Here is a 27,945-nt window from a genome sequence, read left to right as displayed (position 1 = left end):
TGTGTGGAATGCATAGCATAACATTTTTTGGGTATTTGTGTCCTTGTCGGATGTTGAGTCGCCATTTTTAAACTTCCTGCGCTATGGATTTTTAAATGACACGCCCGCTTTTATCGGTTTCCAGTAACTTCTTTTTTTTTTTTTTTTGATACATTGCCAGACAAAAATGGATATAATTTCTGAACTATTAAAGATACATGCATGAAATTCAGAACACGCATTCTTTAGACTATTAGGAAACTTTTCTCTGTAATAGAAGTTTGTTAATTGATTTCATTTTAAAAATACATCCGATTGTTTGCAACAAAAGGAATTCAGAAAATTGTTATTAAATTTTAATTGTTTATTTTACAACCGTACGCACAAATATCAAAATTCTGTTACAGACAGTTTGTAGAACATGCTTTTGCAAATACATTGAAAAAAACTGTTTGAATCTATCTTTAAAAACGGTTTAGATATATTGGTTTTAGTACAATCCTGCATTGGGTATTATTTTTTTTCACATTTGGGCCCCCAAAATTTTTTTTTCAAAATATTTTTATTTGGTTGAATTGCCACAGCTATGAGCTCTGTATATACAAAAAATTAATACTTTACACCAAATAGGAAAAAACTTAAAAAAAATACCATCCTCTCCCCTTAAAAATTTCATGCAGATATTTTTTTATATTTCAAGAGAAAAAATGAAAAGTATTATTATATGTGTGTTGAAAATGTAGAAAACACACGTTCGCATCTCCTTAAAGCCGTCAGTAAGTAAGTAAGTAAATGTCAGCGAAATGAGTCCAGGGTCCACCGTCGAAAGTTACCCAGCATTTACTCTTAATGGATTGAAGGTTGACGTAAAAACCTCAGCAAAAACTCCAACCAGGTAATTTGTCCCAACCAGGATTTGAACTCGGACCCGCTCGTTGCACGGTCAGGAATGCTAGCCGTTAGTCCGTGGAGGTTTTATCACTGTTCAGATTGCTGGTATTAAATATGCAATTGAAGAGCCCACTGCAAGAATGATGGATGTCACTTTCTTGTCGATAATGAACCAAGACTGTCAATGCATAGTTTAAGACGTATACAGAGTGATTTATATAGAACTGGCACATTTCTTTCATTAATTGTTTCAAAACGAATTGTGCTAGCGACAACTTATTATACCTAAAATGTAGATGAAGTTTGGGACATTATTTACCTCTATAGCAAATGTTGTCCGACGTTGTCAAATCCGGAAATCTCGGTGGCCACAGGTTCCTGGAAATTATTCGGTCGTCACATAACCGGATAAATGGAACCATGCTTCATCTGTGAACCATGTGATGGACAATATGGCAGGATTTTGCACAATGAACGTCTGAAACCAACAGCAGAATGTTCTGGAGTTTCGATTCCTTGTCACTAGATGCGCAGATGTTTATGTTTTCTTCCTATTGTTGGCAGCTGTTTTCGACATTTTGTGTCAACGTGAAAATGCAGTACACATTAAATCAACGACTCTTCCTTGTGAAGCAATACTGGATTACGAATTCAATTACAGCTACTCAAAGGGCATACCAGAGAGAATTTGGTGTTCGCAATCCTCCCAAAAGAAACACAATACTGGGACTGGTAAAAAAATTGAAAACAACTGGATCTCTGGTGAGTGAAAAGGGCAAGCATCGTTCATCTAGGCTTCCCACGGTTGTTGTTGACGTAAGAGCACGACTGGAGCAGTCACCCAAAAAATCACTAAGACGTTTGTCGCAGGAGACAGGGTACACCTACTCAATGTGTCAGAGAGCCTAAATCCATATAGAGTTACGGTTGTTCATCAGCTACAGGAACCAGATAAAGATAAAAGATTGAATTAATGTCGTTGGTTTCAGACGTTCATTGTGCAAAATCCTGCCATATTGTCCATCACATGGTTCACAGATGAAGCATGGTTCCATTTATCTTATGTGACGACCGAATAATTTCCAGGAACCTGTGGCCACCGAGATCTCCAGATTTGACAACACCGGACAACATTTACTATAGAGGTAAATAATCTCCCAAAATTCCTCTACATTTTAGGTATAATAAGTTATCGCTAGCACAATTCGTTTTGAAACAATTAATGAAAGAAATGTGTCAGTTCTATATAAATCACTCTGTAGGATGTACATAGAGTTATAAAGCATTAACACTGATAGTCATTGTCCAGTAATAATCGGGAAATCACAGTTAAGCTTTGAGCACTAAGCAGTTCAAACTTTCAATTGCTTCTCCTGCAAAATGTATTCCAAATGACATTCTCAAATATTAAATTAATTATAATTCATTGAATTAAATTAGCTCATAAATTAAGTTACTACTTTACCTTATAGATTTATCTAAATTTAAATAAATGTGTAGTGAAGATTATTGCTGGAGATCCTTTTAAGTGTAATGAAAATATTTGTAATTTAAATTTATGTATTGTATTGATTAAGGCTGGTTGAGTGGAAGAGAAGGCTTTATGGCCTTAACTCTGCCAGCGAAAATAAAACATTATTATTATTATTATTATTATCCATCATTCTTGCAGTGGACTCTTCAATTTATTATTATTATTATCATTATTATTATTATTATTATTATTATTATTATTATTATTATTATTATTATTTTGTTCTAAGAGATCAACGGTTTCCTTGCGACACACAGATCTCGCTGCTGCCGAGTGCGATCTCCCGCCAGAGGCCGTAACTTGGAGGGTGGAGTGTACAGGCATAACCAAATATTAGCTCATTGATTCACGACCTTAATTGCTCGAAAAATTCCAGTACAAGCGAAAATAAAAAGATGTGGCAACGGAGCAGAGTACCCATTTCCTGCCACCATGCAGGCAGGTTATCGGTGGGCGGAGAGGGCTTGGTTTAACCAGGTTTTCCTGGGGGGAACAGAGAGCGCTATTATCTCATTGCCAGCATCCATCCTGCCGCTGCAATCACTTCCACCGCAGCAGCGGGGACACTCCGACTCGTACACTCGGAGTGGCAGCAGGTGAAGAGCGCTAGGTGGCACAACCAGCGGGCTCGGGGCCCCCGCCTCCCCACATCCAAACTTTGGCCGGACAGGAATTAGAACCTTCCCCCTCTCACAACAATGGTACGCTGACAGACGTCGGCCTCGGGATGTGCTACCTGCCGCCGCTGATAGCGTGTGATCGTGGTCGGTGTTGAGTGTCCACCTGGCGGGTGGGGATGTCTTCTCTCGGACAGCAGCTCCAAGGTTCGCTGTCTGCCGTCGGGCGAGCCATCAGCGTCCTCAAGAACTCCACGCAGGTCGGCAAGGATGGGGGAGAGCAGCAAGCCGCCGCTCAAGACGCGTGAGTATCTGCGTGCCAACCTGGGAGTCACACTACTCAGATCCGGAGATTCCGAATACTACAACAGAGGCATGTTTGTCGGCATTTGACAGATTGTACGGGCTATTCCATCTCAAATCGACCGAAATATAGAGAAAATTGACCTTACAATTCAAAAATACAATGAAACTTTTTCTGTCCGTAGACAACTGTCATACAATGCTATGTGCAAAGTTTGAGGCATCAGAGCTTCATAGTGTTTAAATTAAAAATATTTAAATTTATCGTATTTTCATAAAATTTGCAACTTTAAACTGTTGTGGCTCCGAAACCCTTTCACCCAATGATCAAAATCATGGTTTATTTTGATGCTGAAAAGTTAAAGTTTATATTGACATGTAAACAGATTTTCTTACTTTTTATGGAAATGGAGAAATTTAGATTTTTCTTAATTAAGACACCTTTGCCCACGAAAATTTTTTTTAAAATATATGGTTAGATTCCGCATTGAAAGTACAAATAAACACATATTTTTTTACTGGTGCAACGTTGATAAGAAAGTATTGAAAAATAAAATAAAGAAAATAAATAGTACGCGCGTGAGCTAACCAGCTGACTGTGAGGCGGGAGCTAGCCTAAGCAAGCAAGGCCAGGAGACTTCAACACGTGATGTTTCGTCTAGTAGCGCATAGCTGGGCTAGCATTATCACAGGTTTTCATAAACAAAGGAGTAAAATGACGCCCAATGCTCGCCTATCTTCAGCTCTCGGCCAGTGCGTGCGGTACTGCGCCGTTCAAGTCTAGGCGTGTGAAAATAATCTATTTAATACCCCCGAAACTTATTGCCGTGACAATAACCAAACAATGCCGAATCCCTCTTAATAATGCAAGGTTTTTTCTCAATTTTTTTTACATTTTTACAAATTGGCAAAAAGCCTAAAAGTAAGTAAAATCAGATTATATGTCTCTCTGTATACAATAAAAATAAGGATTACTTCTTAACATAACCTACCAAATGTCAGCTTCAAAATGAGCTCTCGTTCAATGTTCTGCAGTAAATGGTTCCAGAGTTCTGAGCGCTGAAAGAGGCTTGTTTTTATAAAATACGCTAAATTTGTCGCTCAACAACACGATAACCGTTTGACTTTCGATAGTATATTTTTGAAAATGCACTCCCCTCAGCACCTTGTATAAATAGGGAAAAAATTAGAGTATAAAAAAATGCGAGTTTTTTTACTGATCGATTTCATATGGAATAGCCCGCATGAGATTATGAAAGCTAATCGATGGCTAAGAAGTGATACCTCGTATGTGTAAATTTGCAGGCGATTCAAACAACTGCTACAAAAATTAATTTTTTCCAGATTAGACAACATTTTGTATAAAATGTTTCTGCTTTGCAAGATCCTCTACGCGAGGGCAAAATATTAGATAATTTTCCAATTTTGTGAACATTAATAATGTGGTTTAACTAAATGCTAATATTTGTAGATACAAGGTATCATTTCTTAGCCATCATAATAGTTTTCCTGAATAGTTAATGTTAATCATGCAAAGCTTTTGCGAAAGAAACAATGCTTTAAAAAGAGAAATATTTATGAGGTTTCTTTTCTGACAATTTTCATTAAATCTATTGTGTGTAGGAACCAAGTTCTTCTTGAAAAGAAACATATTCTTAAAAAAAAAGGCTTTACCCTATAAGAAATTGAGTTTAATATTTTTGCAGATTATCAGGCCATACATAACTACTCGGTTTGAAGATAAGCAATCAAAAAATTTGCAGAATCTTTTAACGCGACAAGAGAAAAATCAATGAACGACAACTAAAATAAGGCTTCAACAAGTAACACATTAAAAACAATTATTAATCATCAAGTATTAAAGTTTAGGTCGGTTAATAATAACATTAAATTAATAATAATAACAGATATGTAATTCATGATATAGAGCTGAATTAAATCAAATATTTTAAAGTGGAAGCAAATTACTCTGAAATGAAAGACGTAGGTAAGGGAAATTAAACCATTTCCATACTAAATAAAACACTTGCTACTGAATTAATGTAAAAAAGTAAAGAATTTTGTAAATAGGCCTACATCTCTTACCGTTAAAACCTGAAATGCATAAAAACCAATTTCAAATATTAAAAACTAGTTTTAAAAATGTAGATAGAGAGAAAGCAAGTTTTCGTAAGATCTAGAATAAGTGACGGGTTATATTTGGTTTCTTTAGGCTTTACGAAACAAACACCTAAACAAATCAAATCTAACCTGTCATTGATTCTAGATCTTACGAAAACTAGCTTTCTATCTACCTACATTTGTTTTGACGGATTTCAGGTTTTAACGGTGACATCTAGAATAGTAACCATTTCAGAATTAAAATATGACTAAGAAACGGGGACTTCTATCAAAATACCTTTATAACGACTGAATTTTTAAATAATTATTATAACATAAATTTGAGTTATATATAAATGAATAATTCAAGTTATTATTTTTCTTCATTTTCAAATGCTTTCACAACTATCTGAGAAAATTTATTCCTGGAATATCGATATTTCAGTTTCATATCTTGGCCCGGTTGCAGAAACGCAAATCAAATCAGTCCCTGATCGCCAATCAGCTGATGTCTGATTTATTTGATTGTTCATTGCGTTGCATAAACGTGAATCTCCAATCAACTTGTTTCGATTTACTAATTGCTGATTTGAGAAAGAAATGCATTTGACAACAGCGCTATTTAGCAACCACGGCCAATTTGATGCTCTTTAAAAGCAGCGAAACGAATGCATCAAGTGGGCGGTGACTAGGAAAACAAGCGAATGCTTTGCTGTTTTGTTGCTTTTTGTAGAAAGGAAACAGGCGGATTCTATTTGTATATAGACTACAATACAGTGAAAAAAAAAATGAAGCAAAAAAAACGTGAGGGGGCTTCTGTTGTGGGATTTGCTAGGGGAGTCGACAAGATATTGGAATATGCATAGCCTCCATACCCCAAAATAATTCCATTTCCCATCTCTCTATTTACAAATGGAGTTCGTAACCTACTCATTAAAAATATTGTGTTGTCGTGTGTAGAACCCTGCCAACGGGCTACAACATTCCAGAATTTCAATGATGGTTAGACTACATATTGCCTGTATATTCACAGAAAAGGAACCTTTTCTATTTCGATAAAGTTCGGCATCATTTCAACCAGGTGACTGGATGGGGATGTGGGCAGTCTATACAACCAATATTAGGCTACTCTTGGAAATCCTGACATGGCTGAAAATTCTCTCTGGATTTCAAATCGTTCCCTGTCTGAGGTTGGAGGCTTTATGAGATCCTGCGATAACAAAGCATTTTCATACGTAGCATTCCTAACTAATCGGCAAATAGTTGATTTGTGGACCCCAACAAGATCACCCAAGACTGAAAAATTCTAACAGCATAAAATCTCAGCGTTATTAGAACTTCGTTCATAGGAGAAAGTGGAAGGTTTCGATTTGTCGTCTGCATAAGTTTGTTTCAATTTTTGAAAGTAACATAACACACGAATCCTTACTTAACCTAAATCTTTGCTCAAATTCTCTATCATTATACATAAAAACAATTCATGTCTATCACGGAAATGCCTTCTTCTTAATAATATTTTTATATTCTAAAATTTTTTCATCAGAAGAATCCATTACCGGTATGTAGAAAACAATATTGTTACGCTATAACTATTTACTATATAAATTACAGTAACAGCACTATAAAGAGAACAACATAAACACTTGATCAATGGTGAGTCACTTAACCAGAAAAAATCTGTCGATCAAACCTGATGGAAGATTGATCTCCGATCAAATACTGATTGTTCTTTCTGCAACAGAAATAATGGCCAATCAAACCCTCCTTGATCGCCAATCATATTTGATCGGTGTTTCTGCAACCGGGCAAGAAATGAAAAAAAAAAAAATGCTGAAATTTCATCCTTATTACAAACCCCACTTTTAACACAGCGATGTACGAGTATGTATTATAATATCAAAGAAATTTTACGTATTTAATTTGAATGTTACGATTTAATAAGAAAGAAAAAAATCCTTCTTTTTAACTGTTGAACCAGAGATACAACAATTTCAGGGAACGTTTACTCTGACCTATTTACATTGCAGATGAAAGATAGAAACTCAATATTTTATTGTGTTGGTTGCCGACGAAGATTCAAGCTGTGCTGTTTAAGAAGAGAATTTGAGTCTAGTACTTGGTAACGACTTTAACAAACGTTTCCTTTCTATGTTACCCTGATGATGCAGCCGATACGTAGCTCCGAAACTTAGGGTATTTCTGGATGTGATACTGTGTGGAATCGAAAATATCTCTCACCACCTGCAACACTGTGAAGTCTAAAATCATAAGAAAATAATTATGAGATCGATCCGTTTCCAAACTTCCATCTTCTGACGAGGCATGAGAAAAGAAGTTAAATTTAGGACACGAGTGACGTAACAGTAAAAGTGCATTCCAATATTTAAAAAAAAAACTAAGGGGCTTTCCCGGATCACGAATACAGAGTCTTAATCCACACGAATATTACAATCCGAAGATAAAAGTCCAGTCAAAAAAATGTTGGCATAAATGGGATAATATTATATTATAACTAGATAAAAGAATTATAACGTCACACTTAGGTGCCATAAAGTGTTGTATCCAACTCGTGGATAATTTTATTATGACACTCACTATCGTTCGTGCGACAAACATTCACTCATGCAATAATCATCAAAATTATCCACTTGTTGTATAAATAACTATCTATACTAATAATAAATCTGTAGCCGAAATTTTTCTGGTAATTTTCGATTTTCCAAAAATAATTGGTCCTAACATATATAATTAACCATCCTGAAACCGAAAATCGCTTTTTAGAAATTTTTGTTTGTATGTCTGTCTGTATGTTTGTTACCTTTTCACGCGATAATGGCTGAACGGATTTCGATGAAAATTGGAATATAAATTAAGTTCGTTGTATCTTAGATTTTAGGCTATATGGCATTCAAAATACATTATTTAAAAGGGGGGTTATAAGGGTGCCTGAATTAAATAAATCGAAATATCTCGCTTATTATTGATTTTTGTGAAAAATGTTACATAACAAAAGTTTCTTTAAATGTAATTTGCGATAAGTTTTATTCCTTGAAAAAGTTTGATAGGACTGATATTTAATGAGATAAATGAGTTTTAAAATTAAAATAACTGCCATCTAAGGCCGTGTAATGAATTAAAAAGCAAATGACTTCGTCTATAAGGGGCCTTGGACAGCAACAATCGAAAGCTATGAAAGATAGCCTACAGAGAATGTTTCTGTGTTTATATGAAGTAATATCGAAAGCTAAATTAACCGATTTGTATAATTAATTATTATTTCACCATTGGAAAGTGTAGTTTCTCTAGATGGACATAATGCTATAATGTTATTACAGTAACATCTGATATAATATAATGTAATATAATATACTATAATATAATATGTAATATTATATAATATAATTTGTTACTTAAAGGATTCACAACCATATTGGGCCAAGCGCCATTTACTGAATACGTAGAAAACAGGGGTTAAAATTAAGTTATTACCATAATTAAATGGAAATCTATAACAAGTAAAATAAAATATACACATTAAATCTAAATGTCAATCTTCATTAAACTATGGTTGCATGTAATAAAAATTAAGAAACATGTTAAAGGAATTGTCATTGCACCAAATGAGTGTCTCTGGACAAAAATGATCGCATTTTAATTATTTGGATGCAATTTAAATTAAGTAACATATTAAACGATTTATCCTTCTATCAAACACGAATTTTCCCTGGATCAAATGTCCTATTTTAATTATGTAATTACTTTATATTTATTTCTAACGGGTGCAGCGGAGAGCACGGGTACGGCTAGTTATACAATAAATTATCTTATTTTAACTGGTTTTAATTTTATAAACGCAGCATTTTAATTTCGTACGAACTTTTAAATTTCTATTGACACCATGGCGAAGTGTAACTTCAATTCCCTATTCAAGGTTATCCACCACTCAGCTGAATCACACTCATACCCTATCAGCATCGTCTAGTGCATCAGCACACTTTACTATTCGATAATATGGATCGTTTCATTGACCGTCATTTTCTGTTCTCCTACATACTTCTGAAGGTGCAACTTCAAGCAGTAAATGTATTAGTCCTGTAGTATAAAAGCACGATTATATCTCTGTCAGTGACACCGTTGATTATCAAGTGCCTTATCTTGGTCGTGGGCGTCAGAGTAATAAAAAAAACATAACAAAAATACCTGGTTGCCTCGATTCCGATGCTCTGGTCACTGATTACCTGACAGTTTAGACATAATTTTTCTCACAGATTAGTATAACCTTTTGTCATCTTTCATAACCGATATCGTAAACTCTTACGTTGCACAGAGGCAGAGATATAATTTTACTGGGTTATTTTACGACGCTGTATCAACATCTAGGTTATTTAGCGTCTGAATGAAATGAAGGTGATAATGCCGGTGAAATGAGTCCGGGGTCCAGCACCGAAAGTTACCCAGCATTTGCTCGTATTGAGGGAAAACCCCGGAAAAAAACCTCAACCAGGTAACTTGCCTCGACCGGGATTCGAACCCGGGCCACCTGGTTTCGCGGCCAAACGCGCTGACCGTTACTCCACAGGTGTGGACGGCAGAGATATAATACGAGATCAGTATTTAAATAAGCATTTTTTTTATTTATTCCTTCAAATTATTATTATTCAATCTCCATAGGATGTCGATGTTTACCTTCTATATCTGTTGCCTTGTGTTGTCTTAGACGGTGATCTAACGCCATGATGATCACATTAACAACGTAATGGTGATTTTTATATAATCGCATTTTCAAATATTTTTTTCTTCAATGAGGTAAAAATCCTAAAAGCAATGTTTTTCCGTGGTCCAAAATTTTGTGTGTTTTCGCATGTTATCACAGGCGTAGAAACATTCAACGTTTCGGATTTACGTAACTACCCATCATCAGGATAGGCAAGGAAAGGGGACCCTATTTGTGTGGATTCGTTGCTAAAAACTGAATGGCTAATGAACAGCTCATTTACCGTTAATGAAATCGACAGGAATTTCCGAAACGCTGCCTATTTTTACATCTATGACACAGGATAAAATCTATGATTGAGAGGTGCTCTGCAATAACAAGTTATGTGTAAGAAGTGGGTGTCTGACACTAAGTAAAGTAATATTGTTTTCATTGACAAAGAAAGGCCTTCGCAAATCTGCGCTTTTGAATTAATATTATTGATAGTTGGCTCGTGTGGCAAGAGTCGTATAAACGAACCTAAAAGGGAGAGGTTAAACTAAGGTAAAGAAAGAAATTATTGATAGTTTATATGTATAAGTTTCATGTATTATTCATCAAAATCTCGTTACAGAGTTTGTTATTTTGATACATTAATTGTGGCGACTATACCGAGATATGTGTACATACCTTGTTATTGCACAACACCTTTCAATTGTCGCACCGCGTTGCACAAAGCTTATTTAATGTTTTCTTGCACTGAAGAAAACAGTAATTTATATTGGTTAGTTGAATACAGTACAGAAAAGTGTATGAATTTTTGTCAATGAAGTCTGAGTAACATTAGATATATTAAGTACGGTCATACAGATATACCTTTTGGACGCTGGAAACGGAAAGACAGCTCTAACTTCTATAAATATGACTTGCGTAGTTTTAATAGAGGGTGAAAGGGAACTTGTTAAATTAATTCACAGATCAAGTCAATGCGAACAAATCTGGCCAAATGTTCTGATTCGTCCAATAGATTTGAGAATACGAAAGGAACGTGTTGCAACGCTGCAACGCTCCTTGCGGTCATTGCTCTGCAGTGAGGGTGAGAGTAACTGCAATCACTCATTCCGCAAGACTTGCGAGAGGAAAATGTAAACAAAACGTTTCGATCAAATTACTGTACGGGCTATTCCAAATGAAATCGATCAGTAAAAAACCTCGCACATTTGATACTCTAATTTTTTCCCTATTTATACAAGGTGCTGAGGACAGTGCATTTTTAAAAATATACTATCGAAAGTCAAACGGTTTACGTATTATTGAGCGACAAATTTAGCGTATTTTATAAAAGCAAGCTTTTTTCAGCGCTGAGAACTCTGGAACCATTTACTGCAGAACATTGAACGGGAGCTCATATTGAAGCTGAGATTTGGTAGGTTATGATAAGAAGTAATCCTTATTTTTATTGTAAACAGAGAGACAGATAATCTGATTTTACTTACTTTGTAAAAATGTAGAAGAATAATGAGAAAAAAACCTTGCATTATTAAGAGGGATTCGGCATTGTTTGGTTAGTGGTACGGCAATAAGTTTCGAAGGTATTAAATAGATTATTTTCACACGCCTAGACTTGAACGGCGCAGTACCGCACGCACTGGCCGAGAGATGAAGATAAGCGAGCATTGGGCATCATTTTACTCCTGTGTTTATGAAAAACTATGATAAAGCTAGCACAGCCATGACTGCTAGACGACACATCACGTGTTTGTCTCCTGGCCTTGCTTACCTCGGCTAGCTCCCGCCTCACAGTCAGCTGGTTAGTTCACGCGCGTACTATTCATTTTCTTTATTTGATATTTTCAATACTTTCTTATCAACGTGCCATCAGTAAAAAATATGTTTATTTGTACTTTCAATGCGGAATCTAACTATATATTTTTAAAATATTTTTTCCTTGGCAAAGGTGTCTTAATGAGGAAAAATCTAAATTTCTCCATTTCCATAAAAAAGTAAGAAAATCTGTTTACATGTCAATATAAACTTTAATTTCTCAGCATCAAAATAAACCATGATTTTGATTATTGAGTGAAAGGGTTTCGGAGCTACAACAGTTTAAAGTTCCAAATTTTATGAAAATACGATAAATTTAAATATTTTTAATTTAAACACTATGAAGTTCTGATGCCTCAAACTTTGCACAAAGCATTGTATTACAGTTCTCTACGTACAAAAAAGTTTTATTGTATTTAGAAATTGTAAGGTCAATTTTCTCTATATTTCGGTCGACTTGACGTGGAATAGCTCGTACATTCGTAACACTTAGCATATTACTTAACATTACTATAAACTTACATTCTTTTCTAAATTAATTTATTTTTAATTTCTTCACAGCTAATAACTTAAATGGAGATTGAGTTACAGAATGTGTATTTGTAATAATGTTATTTTGAGTTTTCATCAAATTTAAAGAAATATGCAATGGAAATAGCTTTGTTTTATAGAATATACATTCTTTACTATTTTTAATTACGTAAAAAGCAGAGAAATCAACAGATGCTGTGAATGATAAATAAGTTTCATGAATTAAATAAAGTTGAAGAGGTTACAGCGTAATAAAGAATGTTAAAACAATCTGCGTAATCAATTTATTCAATACTTCACGTTTTCATTTACAGTAATGATCTCAAAGAGCGTTGCACGTTATATTTCGTAGTCTGAAAACTACTGGACGTATCAAAAATCTTATTTTACAAAACTTGTTCGCACTGGCTTAATCTACTGACACCGTAAATTAATGTAATAGATTATTTATTTCTTAACACATTTTATTTTTTCATGTTGTTAAGGATAATAATAGGAGTGCGTTATATGGCAGTAAAAATTTAATAGCCTCCCAATGGATATAAAAAATCAAACTCAAAACATAAGATTGTTTAGGGCCAAATTAAAGAAGTACCGTCAACTCGGGCTACTCTGACCCTTAAGGTGTTACTTGAACCCAGAAGAAAAAAATGTTTTCGTCGATGTAAAATAACAGTTTGGTGTCGAAAGTTGTGGTCTTTTTTTTTTCTCTGCAAACTTTCATCTGTACAAATATTTTCACTTAAGTTACTCCAATGATAAGTAAACATTTTTTTCTTCTGGGTTCAAGTAACACCTTAAGGGTCAAAGTAGCCCGCGTTGACGGTACCTAATTTCTGACGCTTTCTATTCTGTAGGTGAATTTATGACACCCAACAACGCTGATGAATATTTTTGTCTTGTATTAAGTATCGATACTAACACCTTCTGTTGTAATAGTATATACTGAAACTCTTCTGTATATACAGTATTTCAACTAGACAGTGACTATAATTAAGACTTTTTAAAGATTTTTTTAACATGTCCCATATTCCGAGGCTTATTGTAGGGAATATTGACTGCCATTAGGAAAGTTCAGGATAACAGGCAGGGTTTGGAATTGAACGGGTTACATCAGCTTCTTGTCTATGCGGATGACGTGAATATGTTAGGAGAAAACACGGAAAATTTACTTGAAGCAAGTAAAGCGATAGGTTTGGAAGTAAATCCCGAAAAGACAAAGTATATGATTATGTCTCGTGACCAGAATATTGTATGAAATGGAAATATAAAAATTGGAGATTTATCCTTCGAAGAGGTGGAAAAATTCAAATATCTTGGAGAAACAGTAACTAATATAAATGACACTCGGGAGGAAATTAAACGCAGGATAAATATGGGAAATGCGTGTTATTATTCGGTTGAGAAGCTCATATCATCCAGTCTGCTGTCCAAAAATCTGAAAATTAGAATTTATAAAACACTTATATTACCGGTTGTTCTGTATAGTTGTGAAACTTGGACTCTCACTCTGAGAGAGGAACAAAGGTTAAGGGTGTTTGAAAATAAGGTGCTTAGGAAAATATTTGGGGTTAAGCGGGATAAAGTTACAGGAGAATAGAGAAAGTTGCACAACACAGAACTGCACGCATTGTATTCTTCACCTGACATAATTAGGAACATTAAATCCAGACGTTTGAGATGGGCAGGGCATGTAGCAGGTATGGGCGAATCCAGAAATGTATATTAGAGTGTTAATTGGGAGACCGGAGGGAAAAAGACCTTTAGGAAGGCCGAGACGTAGATGGGAGGATAATATTAAAATGGATTTGAGGGAGGTGGTGTATGATGATAGAGACTGGATTAATCTTGCACAGGATAGGGACCGCTGGCGGGCTTATGTGAGGGCGGCAATGAACCTTCGGGTTCCTTAAAAGCCATTTGTAAGTAACTAAGTAAGTATGTCCCATATTCCAGCTGTAAGGCGATGTACAAATTCCAAGAAATGTAAGTAAATACAATACAATCCAATACATTTCAGGAGTGGATCGAACGTAGTAGGGTGCTATGGATTGGCTATCACGTTATCTGTATCTATTTTATCTACAGGAGATAGCTAAGCATGGCAAAAGTACATTTCTCATCCTCAACAAACTTGGACGACTTGAAAATGCATCTAATATCAATAATGGAGATAAATCTTTATTGTCATGCATTATTTCGTGAATCGCTTATCAAGTCGTGTCTGAAATGTAGCCCTATTGGAAAAACGAAACACTGTTTGCAAATACATATACAGGGACATCATTTTATTTTTACTTCAATTTTTATTGTACCTGAGTTTTTGAATGTACTTCACTCCCACCCCTTCTACTAATGAAGTTCCAACTCCACACATTACCAAGACCGCAGATAGTAAGCAGTACTGAGTTACTGGGTATAGTACGTTCCAGAAATATCTTCGCGTTTTCCAGTGACGAAAGAGCTTTCAATATTGAATCATATTTTCGCACAGGTACTGTCCGTTTGCCTACGTCGCATCCCGATTTCCCCCACCTGCTTCTGCTCGCCCCTCTGTAAAAGCTGGGCTGTCTTAGCTCTTTTCTGAAAACATTAATTCCTCTTAGGAATTGGACGTTTACGTAATATTATACAGCTGTTTAATTTAACTTAAATAAAAGGGCCTCGTTAAGTAATTAACTGTCACGTGATTTCCTCCCTTTCTACAATCCTGCGGCATAACTACTTGGACGGACAGTAGATAGCATGTCTGAGTAATTTTATATTTTCGGGTCGGGCAGAAGTGAAGATTGAATTCACAGTACGTAGAGTAGGTACAGAATTATTTCAACATGAGTTACTAGTACGAAGGACGAAACTGGCAATTGGAATTAGATGCAATAGTCTATAGTGCGATAATATGCACAAAAGAACTGAAGCCTGTATCGAAATGAACGGCCACCATTTTCAAAATTGTGTTTAAATATTCATATTATGATTATTTTTCAATTTAACTTCTTTCTCTATATTGTACGCTAATGTGCTGTAGACAGTATAATATACACTGCATAATGAAAACGTCCGCATGGATAACTCACTTCGTGAGTAAAAACACTTATTCTTAATACAGTACTGTACTTTGATTAAAGAAAAACCTAATGAAAATTATCAAACTCAAAATCGCGATATTTCCTAGTTTACGTAAATGGATGAACTACTTCTCTTCCTTCCTATACCTAGTAGAGTGATTTGTGTTTTACGCCAGTATCATCGAACTCCAGTCTTGGAGGGGGGAGCAAGCGGTGTTTCCGGTTCTCTAAAGGTATAGACAGTTTAATATTAAAAATGTTGGTAAAATAAAATGATGTCCCTGTATAAACAATGGAAGTTAGATAAGTGAAATTTTACACGTGAAATAAATTATTGTGTTGGAGAAAACTGACTGTGGCGCAACAACGCAATTTGTTTGAGGGGTAAGAATTTTGTTGTGTGCAATTTCCTTCATAAGTCCTGCCATAATTGAATACTTCCACGGAATATGGTTGTAATCAACAACACACGTTTCAGGAGAGAAAAGAAAATAATTTCAGGGCCAGATTTCCTTAGGCCTATATTTACTACCAGAACTCTTCGACTAACCAAGGATACAATTTTATTTTGCTATTGGATGCAATAATTTATTGTTATAAATGAATGCTTCAAAATTACTTTTTCCTCTGAAGTCACATATTTAATTAATTTTTGGATACAACCTTTTTCCGGGGAGTTCTTCAATTGTGATGGAAGATTAGAAAAAAAATTGAATAATGAAAAAAGTAATAATTCCATATTATGAAATTGATTTGAAATAAATGTTTTAGAAATATTACGTTAAATGCTAATTTTTATAAAGTTGAATATTACAGAATTACAAAAAAAAAATGAAACATGTTTAAACTTCATCTGAGTAGCTTAATAATAATAATAATAATAATAATAATAATAATAATAATAATAATAATAATCCACAACCGATGAGCGAAAACACGGGAATTTTACTGGAAGCAAGTAAAGAGATAGGTTTGGAAGTAAATCCCGAAAAGACAAAGTATATGATTATGTCTCGTGACGAGAATATTGTTCGAAATGGAAATATAAAAATTGGAAATTTGTCTTTCGAAGAGGTGGAGATGTTCAAATATCTTGGTGCAACAGTAACAATATAAATGATACTCGGGAGGAAATTAAACACAGAATAAATATGGGAAATGTCTGTTATTATTCGGTTGAGAAGCTTTTATCATCCAGTCTGCTGTCGAAAAATCTGAAAGTTAGAATTTATAAAACAGTTATATTACCGGTTGTTCTTTATGGTTGTGAAACTTGGACTCTAACTTTGAGAGAGGAACACAGGTTAAGGTTGTTTGAGAATAAGGTGCTTAGGAAAATATTTGGGGTTAAAAGGGATGAAGTTACAGGAGAATGGAGAATGTTACACAACACAGAACTGCACGCATTGTATTCTTCACCTGACATAATTAGGAACATTAATTCCAGACGTTTGAGATGGACAGGGCATGTAGCACGTATGGGCGAATCCATAAATGCATATAGAGTGTTAGTTGGGAGGCCGGAGGGAAAAAGACCTTTAGGGAGGCCGAGACGTAGATGGGAAGATAATATTAAAATGGATTTGAGGGAGGTGGGATATGATGATAGAGAATGGATTAATCTTGCTCAGGTTAGGGACCAATGGCGGGCTTATGTGAGGGCGGCAATGAACTTCCGGGTTACTTAAAAGTAAGTAAGTAAGTAAGTAAGTAAGTAATAATAATAATAATAATAATAATAATAATAATCATCATCATCATCATCCTTCACGAATTAGGCCTCTGTAGACCTGTTTCGGCCCCATCTAGCAGTCTTCTTAAAGGTCTTCCTGGTCGACGATGTCCTCTAGGTTTATATTGCATCGTAATTTTTGGGATTCTTGAATGTTCCATTATTCTTACATGATCTAGCCAATTGAATTTCTATCTGCTGATTTTTTCTTCTACTGACTCTACTTCTAATTGTTCTAAAATTTCTTCATTCTTTTTTCGGTCTAAAAGAGTATATCCTGCTGTCCTCCTGAAAAATTTCATTTCCGTTCCTTTGATTCTGTTCATGTCTTTTTTCTTTAATGACCAAATCTCGCTTCCGTATAAAAGGGAGGGTAATGCTAGTGTATTATATATTTTTATTCTTGTAGATTTTTGTACTAATTTAGCTTTTAATGTAATGTTTATTATTCCTAGAATTCGTGTAAATTTGGTAATTTTCTTGTTCACATCTTTTTCATTTTGATAAGATATTTCACAACCCAGATAATAATAATAATATTAATAATAATAATAATAATAATAATAATAATAATAATAATAATAATAATAAACCAAAACCTTGCACCACCACCAAATAAACTGATGATCACATAAACAAGAAACAGCATGTTGATCGTCCGACTTCGATAATGTTGATACTTCTACTGCATTCGTTGTTGTGATGTATTTAACCACAGACAAAAAGTACGAGTACATTCGTGTGATGGTCGCAATTGTTCTAATTTTTTTATTATAATAAAGTGACTTTGAAGTTCTCAATAAAATAAATAAATTATAAACTTTAAATGTTGGTCACGAAGGAGAACTATACTATATTATATCTAATAATTTAGGAGAGCAATATTCACCCCTCTGAATTTTTAGGGGGGCATATTTGATCTCCTTGCTCCCCTGTTGTTACGGTTCTACAAACTGAGTTTTACGACACTCTGTATATTTTTGACTGAGAATATATCCATTTCAATATGTTTATTTCCTTTTCATTCTCATATGTTTACAAGTCTACAGAGGCCTAAGTTATTTTACTGCTCTTCAGATTCATTCGTAACTATAATCGCGACGCTGTTATTTCCGGCGTGACTCCTCCTCTTTGCTTACATCTTAGGAAGTGAAGACTCTATAAAGTCTAGGTAGGTAGTATCGTTCGCCATTTTTGTTCCTTCGTTGCCGAGCTACCAGACGAGGAATCTATTTGCCACACCGTTAAACATTATCATATCGTAGCTCCTATGATAATAAATCAAACGCACTGTAATTCATCAAATAATTGAGCGGCAAATAACGTCCTCGTGTGCTTTTTGCGGACGCCAACGAAAGAGCCAAAATGGCGGGCGATTATATTAAGTATTTATCGAACCTTAGGAAATTCATAACGTCTTCATCAGCGAATCACTAGACGCACACGTTTAAATGTAGCCGATCTGCAACGTGATTGGCTACCGGAAATTAGAGCGACAGGTCTATAGTTGTGAGCAGTGTCACCAGTTAGAACAACACCGGACAAACACCAAACGAGGGACACACATGCAGTTACTATAAAAGAAAGATGTTTGCTTCCCAGCCGGGAATCGAACATGAGTCAACTGCCTTTTTGATCTCACAGGCTACAATTTTTACCAAAATAGAGAATTGGTTTACCATTGTCGGCAACGCGTTAACTCAAGTTATAAACCGTTAAACTTCTGAGATTTGGGGGGGGGGGAATCACCGCTTATCGCTACCAGTTTAGATGAAACGTTCCAGGCTTTCAAGTATGGGCTTGATTCGATCCTCAGCGCGAACTTGACACATACTCGTGACGTCACTGATAGAGTCTACTTACTGTGAGAGGCAACAGAAGTTGAGCTGACCTTCGTCATTAATAGCCATCAATCAATGTCGCAGTGGCGGTAATTACTACACGGCTGGCTTATGTACGCAGGTCAGTTAATCTGTGACTGCTTTAAATTTGCTTGTGATACAATTTTTCTTAACATGTGTTATACCGTCGAACTTTCAGAGATATCATGAGGTACTGCGCAGCTTGTCATAAGAAAGTACTATTCCTCATCTTATATACAGGGTGTCCGGGACAAAATTTACCAATAAGAAAGTTTAATAACTCACCAAATAATTGATGGATGAAAATGCTGTTTGCGGGAATTGACAAAGGGACTTCCAAAGTTTCGAATGACCACTAATAAATTTCTATGTGTGCACCTCTTGTAGCACGACAGATGTCCAGACGATATTCAAGTCCTTGCCATGTGCTTCGTAACATCTCTGGAGTGACAGTTGCACAAGCAGCGACAATTCTCCGACGCAGATCCTCCAAATCTGCCACTACAGTCTTGTACACAATGTCTTTTATGTATCCCCAATTATGCCTGTTGACGATCCCACAGACGTGGAAGGTGGACTCATCACTAAACACGAGCTTCTGCAGATATCCATTTTCAATATCAATTTTCAACAGCATGTCACTAGCGAAATCATATCGTGCAGGCAAGTCGTTTGGTTTCAACTTCTGAACCAATTGAATCTTGTATGCTTTCTATGCCAAGTTGTTATTGTGTGCCTATCTGGTGGTTGCTTCTCAGGCCACTGTTGTCTAAATCTTCTCTCCACTATCTTCAGATACTTGAATTCGGCAAGCCAATAGCAGCATTGAACTTTTTGTTGCACTGTGAACGCCATTTTAATTACAGCTATGTCAACAACAATGACCAAATGTTGCCAACATCACACATAAAACTTAAAATGTCCGTCTTTCATTTGCCGCAAATTTCATTTACCTATCTCCATTATTATGCGAGTTATTAAACTTTCTTATTGGTAAATTTTGTCCCGGACACAGTGTATAAAAGTCGATCTCGCTATGTATGTATGTATGTATGTATGTATGTATGTATGTATGTATGTATGTATGTATGTATGTATGTATGTATGTATGTATGTATGTATGTATGTATGTATGTATGTATGTATGTATGTACTCTATACAAATCTACACGCTTTTACAGATATTTGTCAAAGTTTCCACATTTAACCTTCATAACCAGGAGAAGAACATAGGCTACATTAAAATCGGACAAATGGAGGTTAAAAATTAATTAAAAAGATAAAAAATAAAAATAAATACGATGAAACATTGATGTATAATATTAAAATGTAATCTTATACAGTCAATTGTTCTTTATTATTGTCTGTTGTATTCAACATCGACTTCCATGAGGCCATGGAAAAATAACACGACATGAAATAAGATTGTTGATACATCATGAAGGCCAAATCTAGACGATCTAGATTGTGTGATTGTAGCCTGTATATATTTTCATTTGGTTTTACTTTGTTTATAATTTGATTTTCTATTATTTTATTCATATTTCTGGCGGTGTGGAAGAAGGCCTAATGACCTTAACTACGTCAGAATATAAATAAATAGATAAATAAATAAACCAACAAACAAAAACAAATATACATATTATATTAAAAACAGTTGAACGTAAGGCATATGACGAAATACTTGATCTACAGGTGATTAATTGAGTTAACCCTGGCAGGCATTTGGCTAAGAAGTTCATTAGTTCAAGTACGAGAACGCTATAGAAAGATTCACCTTTTAGGGATGAGGAAAGCTCAGTAAAGACAATTCGTTTGGGTTGTCTGTAGTTGGATTTCCGAGATTTCCGAAAAGCCTAACAACCAGTTTAATTAAAAATAGAAGCAGAAAGGAAAACACAGGCAACGACGGGTTATTTCAGCTAGTTTACGATATTTACCACAACAAAGTCTTTTAAATATTAGTAAGTTGTATTGAAATATTTAAATCACAAGCACAGTGCCATAGAAATCCATAATACAGAAATGCAATGCCATTTCAATTCTATTCAATTAAAATAAATGTATAATGGCGAAATCTGTACGTTGAGACTACATGGATAACGCGTGCGCTTCCCAACCAAGCGTTCCGAGATTCGGTTCACGGTGTGGGCAATGGAACGAGACTGGATGTTCCTTCGTTATCTTGTGATGGTCCTGTGATGTCTCTGCGGTAGCCCTGCGTCACGTCGATCCTATGACCGTGGAGGCCGGCATTTGTGACAGTCTAATGTACGATCAGATGAATCCTCCTCCTACCGACAGTGGTGTGTAAGTCGGATAACATAGGAGGTTAAGAAGTGTTAACAGTAAAGAAAGGTGGAAGATAAATTTCCAATTTGTTTCAAATCATCATTAAGAAGAATATACGAAAATGGAAGATTTTTAGGGTGGTATTCATAGACATTTCGCAGCACGCGCTACGAGCGTACTAAGCTAGCCCCGGCTATCCACTGGTTACTAGTACAGAATTCAAATCATATCCTATCGCTAACACTGGTTTATGAATACTAAAAACGCTGATAATCCACCGAAAGCCCGCGCTAAAAATGTCTATGAATACGGCCCTTATTGTCTATCGTAATTGTCTAGTCTTAAAAAGGTAGGAAAAGGAATATAAATGAAACATCCAACATTGGACTATTTATCCTGTGGAGTTTTCATGATTGCAAATCACAAAGTTATGGCTGTATAAATTCATCATTTTTTTTACATAGTATTTGTTAAGGTAACGCAGGTCTTAGCTGTTTACCTTCGGACTACAAAGTTCTAAATACGTAGACTCATTATTATTATTGTTATTGTTATTATTATTGCTGTTAATAATAATAATAATAATAATAATAATAATAATAATAATAATAATAATAAGCAATAAAATCTGTCCATTAATATGATATGACATGATATGATATGATATGATATGATATGATATGATATGATATGATATGATATGATATGATATGATATGATATGATATGATATGATATGATATGATACGATATGATACGATATGATACGATATTATATGATATGATATGATATGATATGATATGATATGATATGATATGATATGATATGATATGATATGATATGATATGATATGATATGATATGATACGATACGATACGATATATGATATATGATATGAGATATGATATGATATGATATGATATGATATGATATGATATGATATATTTCTTCACAGCCCTTCTTTACATGTAATGGTGTACCTCACATTTCTGTATCCGGTGCCACCATTAACATATTATTACAATAACACATTATTTGCAGTACACGTCTACACAGATACTCCCAATTCAACTATGTACCTTTTTTTGTTACTTGGTCAAACTCGCCTTCAGTATTTGTCCTACATTTCATTTGCTATTCTCTATTTCTTCATTAATCCTAATACATCTAATATTCTATACTACTTTCAAACCACCTTTTTCCTCTAACTACTATTCACTAAAATCTCAATTTCAATTTTCCTCTATAAATGATCGTATTGAATTATTTGTCCTATTTGTTCTTTGACCTTTCCTCCTATCTTTCTCTTATATTCATTTACTGTTCCAACGTTCAAATATTAGTACTAATTTTATGTTGTCACTTGTACACTTCTCTTAACCCTTTCTCACTATTTTCACTCATTCCTATTTGCGCTCACTTTCACTTTCTCACTATTCTGCTTACACCTAATCCTTTGTCACTATTCTCACTTCCTATAAATACCTATATTTTATTCTACACATCTGCTTATACACTTTCTTTCTCCTCTATACTTCTCGATCTTTTCCAGTTTCACTTGCAGTTTTTGATCACATCCCCACATTTTTTTAAACGTATCAAATATCTCTGCTATATCCTCAGCTGTCGCAGGTTCTGACCTTTCTTTACTGTTCGTCTCTGCCTTATTTCTATCTCTGTCTTTCTTTCTATTTATTTCTTCCTCTATTCCTCTTTTATTTTTCCCTCCCAAGCTTTCACTTTCACATACTAGATTTCCACTTACACTTGGACCCTTGTTCTTTTCACTATATCCATTAATAGAACAAATGACTGTACACAACTAATAGACGGAAATGAAACAAAACACGCAAAAACAAAAAAATAATATCTGTAATGCTCGTGTTACGAAATAAACTTGAATTAAATGTATCATTCTCCGGCTATTTTAAAAGCACAAAATTCTCGCCTTCGTTGGACGGGAGATTGAGTGATTGAGTGAAATTCGTCCTAAATATAACGCGAAGAGAAAATCCTTTGCCTCCGGCGAGAATCGATTGCATTTATCTCCAGTACACTTTGAGTTGTTTTGCCGACTGAGTTATTTCGACTAATATGGGGTGAAATATAAATACAGAATGAAATGGAAAACTGTTTCAACACATACGTTTATCTTTAAATACTTTCTAATGTTGAGTTTCCCTTCATGTTACAAAGAGCATGCAAAACTCACTCTAGAAAATGTTAACAGCGTATTTATTTAATGAAAACGCGGAGGTGAATTTCTCTCAATGTTTGCATTTTGTCTGTGTTTCTTGCTAAGCTACTGCTAATGTGATTTTATAGAAGCTATTGTACAGATTTTTTTAGGTTTAAAGTCATTTAGCCTTTTATTTTAATGAAGACTAAATTGAATTATAGGTCTGAATTTGGTGGCTGGAAGTAAAAATCCGCTCTCGTACAATTTCGTAACTATTAACAATTATACTATTTCACGTAAGAGATTCTTAGCCAGCATACATAGGCCTACCTACATACAGACTTTTGTGTTACAGTAAAATCTTCCTTTCCCGGATATTCACATGAAATTATATTTTGCCTTTAATTTAAGATGTCCCATTTTTGATCCTATATTTAAATAATTTAAATGATTGGAATGACCTACCTGCAGCGGTCTTTGAGGGCTGTCCTTCCTTAAGGAGATTCAAGAATAACTTAAAAAGTTGTGTATAAAGTGCAAATTAAAATTAAGCTGACATTTAACATTTAATTTTTTAAGGTGACATGTATTTATTTAGCTTGACGAGTTACTTCCTTCGTTTGAATTGTAAATTACTTAAAAATAGCGTGCAAGAGGGCCTTAGACTAGAAATGATTAGCTTAAATGTAGTTCTGTTTATAAGTATGCATAAGAGTGTAATTATTTGACTTATTTGAACTGTTGTATCAGTGAAGCGAGGTGAGTCAGTGAAGTTATGGTTTTACAGTGCAGTGAATAGTTCCGAACAGTGATAATTTATAGCGTCAATGAAATGTGTTCTATAGTGTCAGTGAAATGTGTTATAGAGTGTTAGTGAAATGTGTCGTAAAGTGTCAGTGAAATGCATCATAGTGCCACTACAGTGAGTGAGATGAGAGTAAAGTGAAAGACTACTGAAACGTATGTAGGGCTTATACATATGTAGGTTGTATTGTAAAATTAGGTATTTTATTTATGTTTTAATATTAATTGTAATTATTGTGTTAAATTGTATTGTGTATTGTATAATTGTGTTATATAGTGTAAATTTTATTGTGTATTGTTTATGATTTTATTGTGTATTGTTTATCATTTTATTTTGTACTGTTTATATTGTGTATACCACTGCCACCTTCGAGCATTAAAGTAAATAGAGAGGGCGTTGAATACTACTCTACCGGATGAACGTGGCACCAAAATAACAGCTCTCTCAGATCAGCTGATCTCGGGCAAAACATTACACAGTATGCTGTACGTATATGCAGTTTATTACAATAATTGTGGATATGACAGCAAATCCTAGAATGTATTAAGATAAAAAAATGTTTCGGTAGATCCTAATGGAACAAGTGTCTTGTTTTAATGCCTTGTTTTATAATAAAACATGAAATAACTTAAAGATAAGCCTACTATAAATGTCTTATTAACGTATAGGATACTTTTACTGTCGACGTTTTAGTAGGGAAATTGAAGTTACAAGTTACTAAATTGTATTAAGTAAGATTGAAATGAACGAGTTGACAAAAGAAAGGACACTATTGTTAAAAAAAAATAATTATGACAATTTCTTTGCGACATTCGACAGTACTTTGCATTTCTTAGTCTGACAAGTACCCTCACTTGGGGGGAGTGAAAACATAGGTTATGTAACTTTTATTGATCTGAAAACTGTAATAGTGTGAGAGAGATGTGTCTTACAGAATAGCCTATTACATATAATAGCTTTGATTTTGTGATTAACATCTTGACGGCTCTACCGAGCCTTATATTCTAGAAATTATTCGTAAGTTCGGGAAGTTTATTTACTAGTAAAACTGGAATACAGGCCTACCGTGTCTTTATATAATACTTTAATTCGCAGATTAATTAAAAATATAATTATGTAATCCCATAAACAGGAATAGGTCACAAACTGGCAACTACTTATACAAAGAGTAATGGGAAAGAACATGATTTTTCGCTCTTTAACATAAAATGAATGTTTGAAAAAATGTAACGAAACATGTTAACCCATTATGTTTTAAAATTCCCTTGGTAATTATACGTAGGTAACAATGAAACTGGATGTCTTGTAAATTATAATTAAATCCTCACAATAGACCTTATAACTAAATATAAAACAATAATAATAATAATAATAATAATAATAATAATAATAATAATAATAGGCTAGGTAGTGTTAAAATGAAAGCTTACAAATGAAATCATGACACAATAATTATTTATATAAAAACTAGAGGAAAATAATATTTCTAGGTTACGTCACATAAATTGGATATTTATATTGGAATAAAAACAATTTACATAACAGTGTAGGCCTAACATTTTTTTTTATTTTCATACAATGTATGGTGGTTTTGTATGTATGTATTTATTTACACTGCAAGAGGGCAATCACCCGGTGGCAGTGGTGTATACAATATAAACAATACACAATAAAATGATAAGCAATACACAATAAAATTTACAATACACAATACAATTTTACAACACATATACAATTTTATACACAATACAATAAGAATACACAATACAATTTAACACAATAATAATAAAACATAAATAAAATACCTAATTTTACAATACAACCTACATAATTATGTATAGGTCCTACATAAGTTTCAATAGTCTTTCACTTTACTCTCATCTCATTCCCTGTAGTGGCACTATGACGCATTTCGCTGACACTTTAGCACACATTTCACTGGCACTCTGTAACACATTTCACTGACACTATAGAACACATTTCATTGACGCTATAAATTATCATTGATCGGAACTGTTCACTGCATTGTAAAACCATAACTTCACTGACTCACCTCGCTTCACTGATACAACAGTTCAAATAAGTCAAATAATTACATCCTTATGCATACTTATAAACAGAACTACATTTAAACTAAACATTTCTAGCCTAAGGCCCTCTTACACGCTATTTTTAAATAATTTACAATTCAAACCAAGGAAGTAAACTCGTCAGGCTAGATAAATACATGTCACCTTAAAAAATTAAATGTTAAATGTCAGCTTAATTTTAATTTGCACTTTATACACAACTTTTTAAGTTATTCTTGAATCTCCTTAAGGAAGGACAGCCCTCAAAGACCGCTGCAGGTAGGTCATTCCAATCATTTATAGTTTTGTTTCAAACCTGGATAAAACTGCTCTTGAATCAATTCATGCCCTTATAAAATATCTATGTTTTCTACCCATAGTGGAAGTGGACGCTTCAGTCACAAGCTTCGTGCACTTCTTAACTAGCTCAGTGTGACAAGGAAATAAAGAAAGCTCCAACGCCGAAATTTCTTTATCATTGAGCAGTACTTCGATGCCATTTTCTTGACATAAGTTTGAAAACTGGTGGTGCTGTAATTCAATTTTCGGCTAAACTAGCACTGAGGTAGTTCCCTTTGTACTCAGATTATATACCTTGCATATTCGAATCTGAGAAAGGTTAAGTTTGGCTAGTTTAGGCGTTTGTTATGCCTTGCATATACGATCAACTGCATATCCACAAAAAAATCCTTCTATATGAAACGATTTTCACTTCCAAAATCACGGGAACTACCTGAACGCTTACCATTTCTACAATTTAATAGGACACCGTAGTTACTTTGTTGAAATAACCTGAGACGTATTGAAGATTCGATTGCAAAACTGAAACAGGTAGGCCTACACGAAACGAATAGGGTAATTTGGTAACTTGAAGTAAGCCTAGGCCTATTTGTTTTTCTGTATTTGAATTCGTAAGCGTAATTATGCGCATTCGATAAACACACACAAATCTGCTCCTTTTTTAAAGATAAATTGCTGGCAGTGAGGAAATCGTACACGCATTGGAGTTTTCCAAAATAAACATTATTAAATAACGTTATCGCGCTTTAATACATTCCAGTGAGGTTATTAATATGCATCAAGTGTAACCACATACGAAATATTATCGTTATTTCTATTTTTTGTGCCAAAATCAATCCAAAACACTCATATTCCGCTAGACATACATTGGCCTTTCTATAATCCATATCGCTTCTGCTCTAGATCAGCTGATCGAACTCTGGTGCCACTATCCAGCAAGCCTTGCCCCTTCTATCTATTTTATGTTCGAAGACTGCCACCTTGTGCTTGCCCACTTGCAGTGTAAATACATACATACATACATACATACATACATACATACATACATACATACATACATACATTTCTTCAAAGTTACTTTCAACAAAACTATACAATTACCACGAATCTATACTAATAATAAATCTGTAGCCCAAATTTTTCTGGTAATTTTCGATTTTTCAAAA

General features: G+C 34.4%; 1 protein-coding gene across 2 annotated transcripts in view; it reads left to right on the top strand.

Moving 5' to 3' along the window:
* Nucleotides 1-2,914: 2,914 nt before the first annotated feature.
* The window catches only part of LOC138709625 (excitatory amino acid transporter-like), a 117,935-nt gene continuing 92,904 nt past the window's right edge, over nt 2,915-27,945 (top strand). The window contains exon 1 of one of the 2 annotated variants that reach the window (XM_069840528.1): nt 2,915-3,325. In XM_069840528.1, coding sequence (XP_069696629.1) covers nt 3,201-3,325 — 125 coding nt within the window. In that variant the 5' untranslated portion in view covers nt 2,915-3,200. The remainder of the gene's footprint in view (nt 3,326-27,945) is intronic. The other variant, XM_069840529.1, reaches the window with a different exon arrangement.

This window comes from Periplaneta americana, chromosome 11 (genome assembly GCF_040183065.1).
Source record: "Periplaneta americana isolate PAMFEO1 chromosome 11, P.americana_PAMFEO1_priV1, whole genome shotgun sequence".
NCBI lineage: Eukaryota > Metazoa > Arthropoda > Insecta > Blattodea > Blattidae > Periplaneta > Periplaneta americana.
Note: the sequence above shows the minus strand (reverse complement) of the source record. Positions and strands in the feature narration are given on the sequence as shown.